Source organism: Eurosta solidaginis, chromosome X, assembly GCF_040869045.1.
Source record: "Eurosta solidaginis isolate ZX-2024a chromosome X, ASM4086904v1, whole genome shotgun sequence".
In the NCBI taxonomy this organism is placed as follows: domain Eukaryota; kingdom Metazoa; phylum Arthropoda; class Insecta; order Diptera; family Tephritidae; genus Eurosta; species Eurosta solidaginis.
In genome coordinates, this window is record NC_090324.1 from 24986380 (window position 1) to 25003547 (window position 17168).

Here is a 17168-nt window from a genome sequence, read left to right on the forward strand (position 1 = left end):
AAATGTCGTCACAAATGTCATCACAATTGGAAGAACAGAAAACATACATGGCGTCACAAATTGCATAACAATTAAAAGAACAAGAGGCACGCATAACATTACAGCTCGAAGCACAAGAAGAGCGTATCTCAACAAAGCTGGAGGCACAGGAAACAAAATTCTCATCGCAGCTGGAGGCTGTTAATGAACGACAAAATAAAGTGGAGGCCGAGATGGATGCTTTGAAAGATCGGATTCAGGAGTTACAATTGAACAGTCCAATCACTTCAACGTCTACTCTGAAGGTAAAATCCCCAACGTTTGATGGTTCTGTTCCATTCCAGGTATTTAAGCTCCAATTTGAGAAGACCTCGGCAGCGAACAACTGGAATGCTGAAGATAAAGCTGCAGCTCTGTTCGTGGCATTGAAAGGGCCAGCAGCCGAAATCCTACAGACGATTCCCGCAGGAGAGCGGAAGCATTGATGGCCGCTGTCGAGAGACGTTATGGAAGCGAGCATAGGAAACAGATATTCCAAATTGAGTTGCAAAACCGTAACCAAAGAGCGAATGAGACTTTGCAGGATTTTGCCTCGGATGTTGAAAGGTTGGCTCATCTCGCAAATGCGGACGCACCCGTGGAATACACCGAGAGGGTAAAAATACAGAGTTTTATAAATGGCATGCGGGACGTGGAAACAAAGCGAGCTACATACGCAAACCCAAAGCCAACATTCGCAAAAACGGATTCACAAGCTCTGATTCAGGAAACAGCATTGCTTCTGTGTAAGCCAGTTTTCAAAGCACGCCGTGTGGAAGTAGAAAGGCCAGAGTGGGTAGACGCAATATTGGAGGCTTGGAAGGGTCGCAAAAGCGGAGTGAAAAAGTTATCAAATACTTCAAATGCGGGGAGTCCGGTCACATTGCACGTCATTGTGATCTTGGTCCTAATAGTTCCAACAATGTGGGTGGCCGTAAACGCAAAGCTGGTGGAGATGAACAAGAGCGAGTAAGAGGTAGAAATCGAGAGATAGATCCAGCTATTGAATGCCCTGTGATATCTGTGTTGCATATTTGTAGAAAATCTAGCAGTCTCACCGTCAGAGGGAATGTGGATGGTAAAGAACTTGTACTAACTCTAGATACGGGCGCATCTCATTCCTTGATCCGATCTGACTTGGCCAACTGGAGAATAAAACCGTTACCTGGAGCAAGGTTGTGTACGATCACTGGTGAGTATAACCAAGTTCAGGGAGAAGTGATATGTGAAGTCTTGATTGTAAAGGTCACGGTTATACACAAATTCGTTGTGGCGAAGATCGTTGAAGAAGCCATATTGGGAGTGGACTTCTTGCTTGACCATGACATCAAGATCGATATGTAGAGAAGGGTGATGCGTTATGAGAACCAGGATATACCACTTAGCTTCAAGTTGGAGAAAGGGTTCAGTAGTAATAGAGTAATGGTGGAGAAGACTCGACAACGGCCACGAAAGTCAAAAGGAGAGGTTGATGGATTGAATGGGCCAAATAAAGAGAAATTAAAAGTACATACGAGCAAAAGACCGGCATCGACAAACCCTAATGGACGCACTAAAACGACTGAAAGAATTTTTCAGAAAGAATGCAAGGGTGGTTTCAAGCCAGCGCACACTACTGTTGTGAAACGTCCAGACGATAAAGATGATGCAAAGTCAATCCGTCAAGCGCAAGCTCTGCGAAGAAGTTCATTGGCCAAACAACAGAGTGCGAGGGAAAGATCAAGAATAATGAGTAGTAAGATGAAACGCAGGTACAATTAGAACAAAAATTCGGAAGGTTTCTTGGAAGGAGATTTGGTACTGCTATACAACCCTCACCAGCGGAAAGGTGTTCCATCCAAGATTCGGTGCAGTTGGGAAGGCCCGTACAAAGTTGTGAAGAAGATCAGAAAATACCATCTACCGCATTCAAGCCACTGGGAAAGCACGGAGTAGAAGATTCGTACATCTGGAGATGCTAGCGGCGTTTAGATCGGGAGATTAGTCTGATCGGGACGACCAGACTTAGGTGGAGGGCAGTGTTACGAATATTAGCAAAAATAACAGGTGCTGCTATCGCTAAGCCGATGCTAAGCAGTGACGTGAATTCACATCAATAATTCAATCATTATGTATCTACATAAACGAAACAATAATTGCGTCTACACATATGTACCATGTACGTATACGAGCAGCGGAGAATCAATGCTCAAACACATGCATATATCTGAGATACTCCTGAAAGTATGCAATGAGAAAAGCTATAAAATCGTGCAATTGTTGTTACAGCTGAGAAGTTTGAGAGCTGATGGACTAGTAGATTCTGGAAGCGCCTAGAAGATGCGAACGATGAAATCAAAGAGTATAAAAGGCAGCAAATGTAGAGGCGCTGGAATTCAGTTTGATTTGAGCTATCAAGCAGTTATTGATTAAGCACGCAATCTGGCGGGCAATAGTAGAGTTTCATTTGAGCTATCAATCAATTTGGTTATTAAGCAAGCTATTTGTTGCAAAGTATAAGTGTTATTGTGAAGTACTTTAGTAAAGGCAATTTTTTCCATTATTCAATATTGGAGTTATTTATTCAACAGTTTAGTGATTCGAACTTAGCAGAGGTTTGCAAATAAGAGGATTTGCAAGTAAATTCGTTACAGTATGCATATTAGATTTCTTACCGCTGTGAGCCCGCGAAGGAGCTGTATCGTGGGTTCATCGACTTATGTTGCAAAGAGGCTCGTCCTCTTGGAATCCAGCAGCCAGCCAAGGTACACGTTATCTCACGTTCACGTAAGTGCTAACAATTATTTCCTAATATAATTTCCACAACATTTGTTAATTTTCCTAACACTTGTTGCTTTCTTTAATACATTTAATAAAACCTATTGTACTTCAGTGAATTAATCGAAACCCTTCTTTGGTGTTTTTCTTTTCTTCCTTTTTCCGCATAAACTATTATTCTGAAATCACGTGGGTGCGCGCCGTTGCCACCACGCACTTGTACAGGCATTCTTAATAGTTCGGATTACAATTTTTGTTCATGAATATTTAAATTTATTAGGTGTACCTTTGATTTTCACTGTTTGACCTATTTTCCGTTTCTTTAAATTTTGCAAACAAAATATTTATATAAACAAACAAATATTCAACAAGTAAGGAAGGCTACGTTCGGGTGTAACCGAACAATACATACTCAGCTGAGAGCTTTGAAGACAAAATAAGTGAAAATAAACATGTAGGAAAATGAACCAAGGGTAACCCTGGAATGTATTTGTATGACATGGGTATCAAATGGAAGGTATTAAAGAGTGTTTTAGAAGGGAGTGGGCTATAGCTCTATAGATAGACGCCTTTTCGAGATATCGCCATATAGGTGGACCAGGGGTGACTCTAGGTTATGGTTGTACGATAGGGTATCAAATGAAAGGTGGTAATGAGTATTTTAAAAGGGAGTGATCGCTAGTTGTATATGTGAAGGCGTTTTCGGGATATCGACCAAAATGTGGACCAGGGTGACCCAGAGCATCATCTGTCGGGTACAGCTAATTTATTTATATATGTAATACCGCGAACAGTATTCCTGCCATGATTCCAAGGGCTTTTGATTTCGCCCTGTAAAACTTTCTTCATTTTCTTCTACTTAATATGGTAGGTGTAACACCCATTTTACAAAGTTTTTTCCAAATATATATTTTGCGTCAAAAAACCAACCAAAACACCATGTTTCATCCCTTTTTTCGTAGTTGGTATAGAATTATGGCATTTTTTTCATTTTTCGAAATTTTCGATATCGAAAAATTGGGCGTTGTCATAGTGGGATTTTTCCCATTTTTAATACCAATATAAAGTGAGTTCAGATAAGTACGTGAACTAAGTTTACTAAAGATATATCGATTTATGCTCAAGTTATCGTGTTAAGGAAAAAGAGGAAGGACAGACGGTAGACTGTGTATAAAAACTGGGCGTGGCTTTAACCGATTTCGCCCATTTTCGCAGAAAACAGTTATCGTCGTAGAAGCTATGCCCTTACAAAATTTTATTGGTAAATTTTTGTTCGACTTATGGCATTAAAAGTATTCTAGACAAATTAAATGAAAAAGGGCGAATCCACGCCCATTTTGAAATTTTCTTTTATTTTTGTATTTTGGTGCACCATATTTTTACTATAGTTGAATGTTGACATAATTTACTTATGTACTGGAAAGATATTCAATTTTTTGTTAAATTTTGACTTTTAAAATTTTTTTTTAAAAGGGGGCGTGTTCGTTATCCAATTTTGCTAATTTTTATTTAGCGGACATACAGCAATAGGAGTAAAGTTCCTGCCAAATTTCGTCATGACATCTTGAACCACTGCCAAATTACAGCTTGCAAAACTTTTAAATTACCTTCTTTTAAAAGTTGGCGGTGCCACGCCCATTGTCAAAAAATTTACTAATTTTCTATTCTGCGTCATAAGGTCAACCCACCTACCAAGTTTAATCGCTTTATCCGTCTTTGGTAATGAATTATTGCACTTTTTCGGTTTTTCGAAATTTTCGAAATCGAAAAAGTGGGCGTGGTTATAGTCCGATTTCGTTCATTTTAAATAGCGGTGTGATATGAGTGCCCAGAAACTTACATACGATGAATTTCATATAAAATCCAATATGCGTTGAACCCGACCCCCTCAGAATTTGATGAAATTTTGCATGGGGTTACATCTTAACCACCCAAACACAACCTCATTTTTAGAAATTGCATTTTCGAAAAATTGTGGGCGTGGCAAGGTTTCGAAATATCCGAAAATATTAGAAAAATTACGATAATATGTACATTTAAAGTGTGATTACTACGGAATGGCTTTACCGATTTCAAAGATCTTCATACCATTAGAAAGGTATTGAAATAAGCTTTCAAAAAAATACACTGTAAAAATTTTTAGTACACTGAAAAACCAAATTTTTTTAAAAAATTTAAAACTGAAAAAACTCTTCAAAGATCAAGCGGTTTTGAAAAATAAAATTTTATTTTAGAAAGGTCTATTTAATATATATAACATATCTGAAAACTAAAATGGGGTTTTTTTTTAATTTTTTTAAGTAAATGCATCTCTTGGTTCTCATATTTGGATATCACGTGTAAATAATCAACCAATTTGAAAAATTTTTATACCGTTAGAAAGGTATTAAAATCACCTTTGAAAACATATACTGTAAAGATTCTATATTACACTGAAAGAAAAAAAAATTTTAACTTTTTCAAACTGAGAAAACACTTCCAAGACCAAGCGATTAAAAAAAAAATTTTTTTTTAGAAAGGTAAATTTAATATATATAACATATCTGAAAATTAGAAGGGTGTTTTTTTTTTCCTTTTTTTTTTAATTTATTTAAGTAAATGCATTCCTTGGTTACTTTCTGATATTTTGATATCACGCGTAATCTAATCAACTGCGCTGATATCTGAGCATTTTCCAGCAGTCTCCGACATTCATCTTTGCCGTATTTGCGAAAGTTGTCGCTTTAAACTTAAGGATGCTATCAAGATTGCTGATAATCAGCGTTCTACTGAAACGGAAAGTGAAGAGGCACAAGAAATATTGACTAGCGGTGAATTGTATCAAGAATATAAGGAAGTTCCAACATGCAGCAGCTATACTAAATCACTCGAACGCAACGAACTCGTCGACAATATAAATAAGCATGTTATTCTCATCTTGGAAGCCATCCATCGCCAATGAAGCGAAAATATTTAGAAAGGGATTCATACTGCAAACAAAAACACAGCAAATTGCGCAAATTATTTCGGATTCACTTGGAGGTGGTCACTGTCAACTTTATCAGAAGATCAAAGCTTACTACGAACAAATTTTTGAGAACATGAAATATCAAATCGAAAACTGCTCAAATAATTTGGATAAGCAAAAAATATTATCTCTATTACCAAACACCATGACATCTAAGGAAATTAAAGACATTTTTGGGCATGATTTATCTTACGAATTGATAAAATCTAGCAAAGATATACAAAAAAATAAAACAAAGTTTTCGGACGTGAAACGCTCTAGCATGGACAGGCGTAGTTTACCTGAACAAACTAGTAAGTAAGCAAGTATTCCGAAAGTCAGCAGTATGAGCTGCGCAAAGTTGTATATTAAATATAAATAAAAATAAAAAATTAACTTTATCAAGTGTATGGCTATTTATTGTGCGTGTCTGAAAAATTTGATAATACGATACTTGTTCGAATCTATTAGAATACTTAGTCATAGTATCTGTATATGTATAACTTCCAAAGTATAGCTAGGTACCATTTTTGTCACACAATAATAGCAAAATAAAAAAAAAGTTAACAAGAGATGGTTTTACTTATACATTTTTTTAAAAGAAAAAAAACAACATTCTAGTTTTTATACTAAATAGACCTTTCTAAATTTTTTTTTTTTTTTTAATCGCTTGGTCTTTGAAGTGTTTTCCCAGTTTGAAAAAAAAATTTAGAAAAAAATTAAAAAAACAATTTTTTTTTTAGTGAATATAGAATCTTTACAGTATGTTTTCAAAGGTGATTTTAATACATTTCTAACGGTATAAAAATTTTTGAAATCGGTTGATTAGTTTACGCGTGATATCAAAATATCAGAAAGTAACCAAGATATGCATTTACTTAAATAAATGAAAAAAAGAAAAAAAAACACCCTTCTAGTTTTCAGATATGTTATATATATTAAATCTACCATTCTAAAAAAAAATTTTTTTTTAATCGCTTGGTCTTTGAAGTGTTTTCCCAGTTTGAAAAAAAAATTTAGAAAAAAATTAAAAATTTTTTTTCTTTCAGTGTAATATAGAATCTTTACAGTATGTGTTTTCAAAGGTGATTTTAATACCTTTCTAACGGTATAAAAATTTTTCAAATTGGTTGATTATTTACGCGTGATATCCAAATATGAGAACCAAGAGATGCATTTACTTAAAAAAATTAAAAAAAAAAACCCCATTTTAGTTTTCAGATATGTTATATATATTAAATAGACCTTTCTAAAATAAAATTTTATTTTTCAAAATCGCTTGACCTTTGAAGTGTTTTTTCAGTTTTAAATTTTATTTAAAACAATTTTTTTTTCAGTGTACTAAAAATTTTTACAGTGTATTTTTTTTAAAGCTTATTTCAATACCTTTCTAATGGTATGAAGATCTTTGAAATCCGTAAAGCCGTTCCGTAGTAATCACACTTTAAAAGTACCTATTATCGTCATTTTTCTAATATTTTCGGATATTTCGATACCTTGCCACGCCCACAATTTTTCGAAAATGCAATTTCTAAAAATCAGGTTGTGTTTGGGTGGGTAAGATGTAACCCCCATGCAAAATTTCATCAAATTCTGAGGGGGTCGGGTTCAAAATGTACGTTTTTTTCAGCCTTTGATATGAAATTCATCATACCAACTTTCATTAAGATACCTCAAAATTTACTCAAGTTATCGTGTTACGTGCCGACGGACGGACGGACAGGGCTAAATGAATTTCTTTATTCGCCAAGATCATTTTGATATATAGAAGTGTATATCTATCTTGATTAGTTTATTCCGTTACGGATTACCGTTATGCGAACAAAATTAATATACTCTGTGAGCTCTGCTGAGCTGTGTATAAAAGCCCGGCTCTGCAGTTCGCTCCTAAATCAAAAAACATTTCTATAAAAACAAAAAAATTCAAACTCGGGGAAAAATTACGACCTGCAAAGTTCCAAACGAACTCCGGGCAAACGCGGGTGTTTCTGGGAACTACACGGCAAAAAGGGCGTTTTTTTTTTAGTGAATATAGAATCTTTACAGTATGTTTTCAAAGGTGATTTTAATACATTTCTAACGGTATAAAAATTTTTGAAATCGGTTGATTAGTTTACGCGTGATATCAAAATATCAGAAAGTAACCAAGATATGCATTTACTTAAATAAATGAAAAAAAGAAAAAAAAAACACCCTTCTAGTTTTCAGATATGTTATATATATTAAATCTACCATTCTAAAAAAAAATTTTTTTTTAATCGCTTGGTCTTTGAAGTGTTTTCCCAGTTTGAAAAAAAAATTTAGAAAAAAATTAAAAATTTTTTTGCTTTCAGTGTAATATAGAATCTTTACAGTATGTGTTTTCAAAGGTGATTTTAATACCTTTCTAACGGTATAAAAATTTTTCAAATTGGTTGATTATTTACGCGTGATATCCAAATATGAGAACCAAGAGATGCATTTACCTAAAAAAATTAAAAAAAAAACCCCATTTTAGTTTTCAGATATGTTATATATATTAAATAGACCTTTCTAAAATAAAATTTTATTTTTCAAAATCGCTTGACCTTTGAAGTGTTTTTTCAGTTTTAAATTTTATTTAAAACAATTTTTTTTTCAGTGTACTAAAAATTTTTACAGTGTATTTTTTTTAAAGCTTATTTCAATACCTTTCTAATGGTATGAAGATCTTTGAAATCCGTAAAGCCATTCCGTAGTAATCACACTTTAAATGTACCTATTATCGTCATTTTTCTAATATTTTCGGATATTTCGATACCTTGCCACGCCCACAATTTTTCGAAAATGCAATTTCTAAAAATGAGGTTGTGTTTGGGTGGGTAAGATGTAACCCCCATGCAAAATTTCATCAAATTCTGAGGGGGTCGGGTTCAAAATGTACGTTTTTTTCAGCCTTTGATATGAAATTCATCATACCAACTTTCATTAAGATACCTCAAAATTTACTCAAGTTATCGTGTTACGTGCCGACGGACGGACGGACAGGGCTAAATGAATTTCTTTATTCGCCAAGATCATTTTGATATATAGAAGTGTATATCTATCTTGATTAGTTTATTCCGTTACGGATTACCGTTATGCGAACAAAATTAATATACTCTGTGAGCTCTGCTGAGCTGTGTATAAAAGCCCGGCTCTGCAGTTCGCTCCTAAATCAAAAAACATTTCTATAAAAACAAAAAAATTCAAACTCGGGGAAAAATTACGACCTGCAAAGTTCCAAACGAACTCCGGGCAAACGCGGGTGTTTCTGGGAACTACACGGCAAAAAGGGCGTTCCTAATAGTTTGGATTATTTGTATATATTTGTTCATGAATATTTAAATTTAATAGGTGTACTTTTGATTTTCACTTTTTGATATAATTCCTTTTTTTATCACGTTTGACTCCGATAATTTTAATTTATACATATGTATATTTTAGTATGTGCTTTCATCTAACAGCTTTCAAATTTTTTTTCCACCCAGTCTACTGAACATAGTATAGAATTTTCATACAACCGAACTTCCTTCCGACTGTATATTTATTACATTCGTTATTGTAAAGTTTACAACCGACAGTTTGAATATCAAATGTACAACAGAGTTACAAATATACATACCTAAATTCTAACTTATTATTTAATTATCTGTTTTTGACTGTGACTTCTGTGTATGCCTTGGCAAGTGTACAAGTATTGCTTGAATAAGTGTGAGAATCGTATGATTCAAGTTCCGGTGGTGCGGTAAAACTTTGCCTGTGTACTCATATCTATATATGTATGTATCTGTCTTTGTTTGCTGCTTTATTACTCTGGTTTTAATCGATGCCATTGCACTATATTTTGACGAGGCTTTGATATCATGTCCTGCCAGTGTTTAGTTTCTGAAGCACCGGTGCCGTTCTTACCTATTACACAATAAAGTTGGCCAATGTCCCAATAGTAATACCATTGATTTGAGGTTTGATTTGAATAGAGTTGAAGGCCGTTTGGATTTCATACACGTATATTCGTCGGTTTAGACATAGTAATAAAAGAAAACATTTTATTATTATAAAAATACACAGTGCTACTAAAAAAACAAAAGTGAAAATACTTGGGAATCCAACCACTTTTCTAGTAGATTCTGAAGATCTAAGAATGAGTGCATTCAATATTTTCTCCGGACGCACCCAAAATCTTGAGTTACTGGCAAAAAAAACCTTTTTTTCGTATCTTTGGACTGTTGCGAGCCTATAACTCTGTAGGCTTTGGCCCGACTCTCAGTTTCTCTTCGGGTCATATAAGAAGATAATTGGATCTATCCAACTATATATCTAAAGTTATCATCAGGGCGATGCCATCAAGGCATCAAAGTGCAATTTTTGCTTATCTTTTTTCATTCATCAATTATATTCAGCCCAATTCTAAACCTTGCGTTTTCTTCTTATGTTCTGCTGTTGATGTTGCTGTGGCACCAATTCATTACTCATTTCAGTGAATACCACACGAAATGCAATAAATACTGTGCATTGTTTATATTTTATTTCTTAATTTCCAACAAATTTCCAACAATAATTAAACTTTTCAACTTTTTAAACAAAATAAGAAATGTGTAACGAAATTTCAATTCACAAAACAGCTGACTTCGAAAATTCGAAATTCCTATTCCCCAATTATTGTTCTCCCTAGGTGAACAGAATTGGAGGAATTTTTCCGCGGGAATAAAAAAATCCGCGAGAACAAAATTTCGCGAGAATATTTAGAATTGGTCTGCTTATGTTATTGACATTTCCGAAATTATGAAAATATATTTTCGAACTTTTCAATTTGATACTAGTTGTTATCACCTTAGTACTTTTTTGATAGTATCGTTTTGATACTCTCTGGTATAGAATTGAAACTTGTTTCTCTCAAAACTGAGCATCAATTTGATCCTTGTGCTTATTAAATTGACACTTGCTATTTTCAAATTTTTTGGTATTAGTTTGATACTTTTACCTTATCAATTTGATATTTTATTATATATTGAATTGATACTCACTTGTGATAAATTCCAAAGAGAAAGTCGTTTAGTACTTCAATTCAATTTTAAAACTTCTTTATTCGTATAAAACAAATTCCGTTTAAATTGTGGTACATATGAATAGGGGCCCTTCGAAAAATATTAAACCATTAACGTGTAAAGCTTTGTCTTTATTACCAACTTCATAACATTGGTAGTGTTTTTAAAACCTTTTATAACACTTACTTACAATATATATTTGATTGAGATGGCTTACAATAATATGTGTGATTTTTTGTAAGGTAAATACCTTCTTTTTAAGAACTAAAAAGTAAACTTTTTTATAATTTAATTCATTATAAACTAATTTTTCAATTATAATATTTTGAAAGCTTTCGTTTAAATGTAATAGCGCGTATGAAAAATCGGACGTTTCAATATTACGAAATATTGATTTCTGAATCTCAAATGTTTTTTCAAAGCCATTCTCGTGTTATTCTAAAAATGTTGTAAACTTTAATGCAGGTTTTATGCTTAATGAATATGTAATGTTCTTTCTACACATAGCGTTTCCGGAATAAATTTTAGCTGCTCTGTGTTTTACTTCAAATCTAAAGTTCCAAAGATATTTGGGAGGACCACTTTTCCTTATTACTTCTGTAAAATGCGTAAGAAAATGAAATTTGGTTTAAGAGGTTTATTAAACAATCGAATACACTCTTCATTGTGACTATGTATAAGAATCGAAATATTATTTATTATACTATCGTCAAATTCTGTGTTACTGGGAAGTTTTTGCTTACCATTATTTCCTATTCTAGACGGGATTAAAGTGTAATTACTTTTATTATCGATATTTTCTACTTTATAGGGTATTAGAGTAAAATTATTATTTTTATCGATATTTTCTACCTTATAGGGCCCTTTATATCTACTATCTAACTTATGGCCTGCTTAATTTTTTACTAACACTAGATCTCCTATAGTTATTTCCTTATAGTGAATATTTTTATCATAACTAATCTTTTGTTTTTCTTTAGCTTCTTTTACTAATTTAAAGTCTCTATCCTGTGCTATTTTTAACCTATATTTAATTTCTTTATCGTACGCCTGATAATTGTATAATGGGCTTACCGTATTTTCTTGTAAAAATTCGTAAGTCTGGGGTTTTTTACCAAAGATCAATTCGAATGGGCAATAACAATGGACTGTAGATGGGGTTGTATTGTAACAATTCTGCAAAATATTTAGGATACTCATCCCAATCATCTTTGTTATTGGATATGTATGAACGCACATATTCATTGAAAGTTCTATGGCTACGTTCAACAGTGCCTACAGTTTGGTGGTGAAAGTTTTGTGCTTAATATTGAGAAGCTTACATAGTTCCTCAAACAAGCTATTTTTATATTCAGATCCCATATCCGTTATTATTGTTTCCATACTTCCATAAATTAAGATAAAATTTTCGAATATGGCTCTGGCTACTGTTTTTGCATGTTTGCTCTGTATAGGAATGGCAACTAAGTATTTAGTCAAATCACATATCAGAGTGACAGCGTATTCATTTCCATTTAATGATCTCGGTAAAGGTCCAATTGTATCTATTTGTACTATTTCGAACGCCTTCGGTGGTGTATCAGTCAAAATCATTGGTTCTTTTAAATTTTTATTGATTATGCTCAGCTGAGCAGAGCTCACAGAGTATATTAATTTTGCTCGCATAACGGTAATCCGTAACGGCATAAACTAATCGATATAGATAAATACTTCTATATATCAAAATGATCTGGGCGAAAAAGGAAATTAATTTAGCCATGTCCGTCCGTCCGTCCGCCCGTAAACACGATAACTTGAATAAATTTTGAGGTATCTTGATGAAATTTGGTATGTAGGTTCCTGGGCACTCATTTCAGAAACGAAATTAGCAAATTGTTGGGCAATGGGCTTGGCACCGCCCACTTTTAAAAGAAGGTAATTTCATAGTTCTGCAAGCTGTAATTTGGCAGTTGTTGAAGATATCATGATGAAATTTGGCAGGAACGTGTAGCATTATGCGTCATGCCCACCTATGCAATATATTTGCAGCATTACGCCCCATGAACTTCTATGCCAATACATTTTAGTAATAGCACAATCATATTACCATATTATGCGACATAAATTACATTGACCTAACACAGCGGTTAGCTAACATCTATGGAATGCCGAATATGAAACCTTTGTCAGTACACTTATAACAAATTCTGCTTAGTCACACACTCCCGTCAATACACTGCCGATCGTCAATGTTAGTTTGTCAACAAAATATTTACATACAACCAATAATGTGAATTAACCAAATATTCACATACAAACATTTTACATGTATATCAATCTGCTGACTTTGCATACAAATCTACATGTATGCATACCATTAATACAAATCTACATGTATTCATACCACTACTACAAATGTACGTATTTTTAGTTTGTTAGTATTAGGATAATTATGAATGTGTACGTTAAGAAATTATCTATAAAATAGAAATAATTTCTTTAATAAATTCAATTATTGTCAGACATTCAAACTCAAACATTCCTCTTATTAATTCGAACATTTCATGGCGATCCTGCCAGTCCGATCCTTAATAAGCATAAAACTTTGCTGACAAGCAAATATTGCTAAGACGATCTGACTGGAGGAAATTCTCCCAGTTTGAAAAGCAGGACAATAAATAAAAAAATACTGCCAAATTGGAAAAACTTATACTTTGAAAGGAAAAAACCGATAAGGCATCCGCAAAAGCAATCACAAACACAAACCAAGGAACTATTTTCAAACAACCAACGGACAAGCAATGCTGACATATTAACATCCTTCATACATATATGGCTACGTATTTCATGGTATCTTCTACAACGCATAAAAGGGTGGAATAAATTGGGCAATTTAACAGCAAAACGGGACCGGAAGATATCTTATCAATTGGCGGCGTACCGTTTCAGGCGACAGCAAAACTGGCAGCAATATAAAGTATAAGTATAAAATTTAGAAACAAACTGAGCGGCCTTTATGGACGTTAAACTATGAGCAAAAACGAAAGTTTTTGCTTAGGATTTTTTTTTTATCTCTCTAAGTAGGAATTGAAAATAATTAATATGAAGGAAAGATTCGTTGTAAAGAAAATTTAATAAAATAGAAATAGGAAGAACATATATGTTAAACGTTGAACAAATTTTATTTATTTGAAAAAAAAAAAATAATAATAATAAAGCTCAGTTATCTCTCTAGTATGCAAGAAATTGAAACAGAAGAAGAATTTCACAGAATTTTTAAAAAGTGTGAAGACACTATAAGAGAATTCATAAAAATTTCTGAGGGATAGGTTAAAATTAAAAAAGAAAATTAGAGAGTTGAGAAATAACAAGTAAGGAAGGTTAAGTTCGGGTGTAACCGAACATTACATACTCAGTTGAGAGCTATGGTGACAACATAAGGGAAAATAACCATGTAGGAAAATGAACCGAGGGAAACCGTGGAATGTGTTTGTATGACATGTGTATCAAATGAAAGACATTAAAGAGTATTTTATGAGGGAGTGGGCCATATTTATATAGGTGGACACCATTTAGGGATATCGCCATAAAGGTAGATCAGGGTTGACTCTAGAATTTGTTTGTACAATATGGGTATCAAACGAATGTTGTTAATGAGTATTTTAAAAGGGAGTGGGCCTTAGTTCTATAGGTGGACGCCGTTTCGAAATATCGCCATAAAGGTGGACCAGGGGTGACTCTAGAATGTGTTTGTACGATATGGGTATCAAATTAAAGGTATTAATGAGGGTTTTAAAAGGGAGTGGTGGTTGTTGTATAGGTGGTCGCCTTTTCGAGATATCACCATAAAGGTGGACCAGGGGTGACCCTAGAATTTGTTTGTACAATATGGGTATCAAAAGAAAGGTGTTAATGAGTATTTTAAAAGGGAGTAATCCTTAGTTCCATAAGTGGACGCCGTTTCGAGATATCGCCATAAAGGTGGACCAGGGGTGACCCTAGAACTTGTTTGTACAATATGGGTATCAAAAGAAAGGTGTTAATGAGTATTTTAAAAGGGAGTAATCCTTAGTTCCATAGGTGGACGCCGTTTCGAGATATCGCCATAAAGGTGACCCTAGAATTTGTTTGTACAATATGGGTATCAAAAGAAAGGTGTTAATGAGTATTTTAAAAGGGAGTAATCCTTAGTTCCATAGGTGGACGCCGTTTCGAAATATCGCCATAAAGGTGGACCAGGGGTGACCCTAGAATTTGTTTGTACAATATGGGCATCAAACGAAAGGTGTTAATGAGTATTTTAAAAGGGAGTGGGCCTTAGTTCTATAGGTGGACGCCCTTTCGAAATATCGCCATAAAGGTGGACCAGGGGTGACTCTAGAATGTGTTTGTATGATATGGGTATCAAATTAAAGGTATTAATTAGGGTTTTAAAAGGGAGTGGTGGTTGTTGTATAGGTGGTCGCATTTTCGAGATATCGCCATAAAGGTGGACCAGGGGTGACCCTAGAATTTGTTTGTACAATATGGGTACCAAAATAAAGGTGTTAATGAGTATTTTAAAAGGGAGTAATCCTTAGTTCCATAGGTGGACGCCGTTTCGAGATATCGCCATAAAGGTGGAGCAGGGGTGACCCTAGAATTTGTTTGTACAATATGGGTATCAAAAGAAAGGTGTTAATGAGTATTTTAAAAGGGAGTAATCCTTAGTTCCATAGGTGGACGCCGTTTCGAGATATCGCCATAAAGGTGGACCAGGGGTGACCCTAGAATTTGTTTGTACAATATGGGCATCAAACGAAAGGTGTTAATGAGTATTTTAAAAGGGAGTGGGCCTTAGTTCTATAGGTGGACGCCGTTTCGAAATATCGCCATAATGGTGGGCCAGGGGTGACTCTAGAATGTGTTTGTATGATATGGGTATCAAATTAAAGGTATTAATTAGGGTTTTAAAAGGGAGTGGTGGTTGTTGTATAGGTGGTCGCATTTTCGAGATATCGTCATAAAGGTGGACCAGGGGTGACCCTAGAATTTGTTTGTACAATATGGGTACCAAAAGAAAGGTGTTAATGAGTATTTTAAAAGGGAGTAATCCTTAGTTCCATAGGTGGACGCCGTTTCGAGATATCGCCATAAAGGTGGAGCAGGGGTGACCCTAGAATTTGTTTGTACAATATGGGTATCAAAAGAAAGGTGTTAATGAGTATTTTAAAAGGGAGTAATCCTTAGTTCTATAGGTGGACGCCGTTTCGAGATACCGCCATAAAGGTGGACCAGGGGTGACTCTAGAATTCGTTTGTGCAATATGGGTATCAAACGAAAGGTGTTAATGACTATTTTAAAAGGGAGGGGGCCTTAGTTCTATAGGTGTTCGCCTTTTCGAGATATCGCCATAAAGGTGGACCAGGGGTGACTCTAGACTTTGTTTGTACGATATGGGTATCAAATGAAAGGTGCTAATGAGTATTTTTAAAAGGGAGTGGGCCTTCGTTCTATAGGTGTTCGCCTTTTCGAGATATCACAATAAAGGTGGACCAGGGGTGACTCTAGACTTTGTTTGTACGATATGGGTATCAAATGAAAAGTGTTAATGAGTATTTTTAAAAGGGAGTGGGCCTTCGTTCTATAGGTGTTCGCCTTTTCGAAATATCGCCATAAAGGTGGACCAGGTGTGACTCTAGAATGTGTTTGTACGATATGGGTATCAAATTAAAGGTATTAATGAGAGTTTTAAAGGGGGGTGGTGGTAGTTGTATATGTGAAGGCGTTTTCCAGATATCGACCAAAATGTGGACCAGGGTGACCCAGAATATCATCCGTTGGATACGGCTAATTTATTTATATATGTGGACGCCGTTTCGAGATATCGCCATAAAGGTGGAGCAGGGGTGACCCTAGAATTAGTTTGTACAATATGGGTATCAAAAGAAAGGTGTTAATGAGTATTTTAAAAGGGAGTAATCCTTAGTTCTATAGGTGGACGCCGTTTCGAGATACCGCCATAAAGGTGGACCAGGGGTGACTCTAGAATTCGTTTGTGCAATATGGGTATCAAACGAAAGGTGTTAATGACTATTTTAAAAGGGAGGGGGCCTTAGTTCTATAGGTGTTCGCCTTTTCGAGATATCGCCATAAAGGTGGACCAGGGGTGACTCTAGACTTTGTTTGTACGATATGGGTATCAAATGAAAGGTGCTAATGAGTATTTTTAAAAGGGAGTGGGCCTTCGTTCTATAGGTGTTCGCCTTTTCGAGATATCGCAATAAAGGTGGACCAGGGGTGACTCTAGACTTTGTTTGTACGATATGGGTATCAAATGAAAAGTGTTAATGAGTATTTTTAAAAGGGAGTGGGCCTTCGTTCTATAGGTGTTCGCCTTTTCG

The 17168-nt window shown here is 34.8% G+C and overlaps 1 protein-coding gene across 1 annotated transcript in view; it reads right to left on the reverse strand.

Moving 5' to 3' along the window:
* Positions 1 to 9288: 9288 nt before the first annotated feature.
* The window catches only part of Syt7 (Synaptotagmin 7), a 1421749-nt gene continuing 1413869 nt past the window's right edge, over positions 9289 to 17168 (reverse strand). Inside the window, exon 6 of the mRNA XM_067758204.1 lies at positions 9289 to 9670. Coding sequence (XP_067614305.1) covers positions 9570 to 9670 — 101 coding nt within the window. The 3' untranslated portion in view covers positions 9289 to 9569. The remainder of the gene's footprint in view (positions 9671 to 17168) is intronic.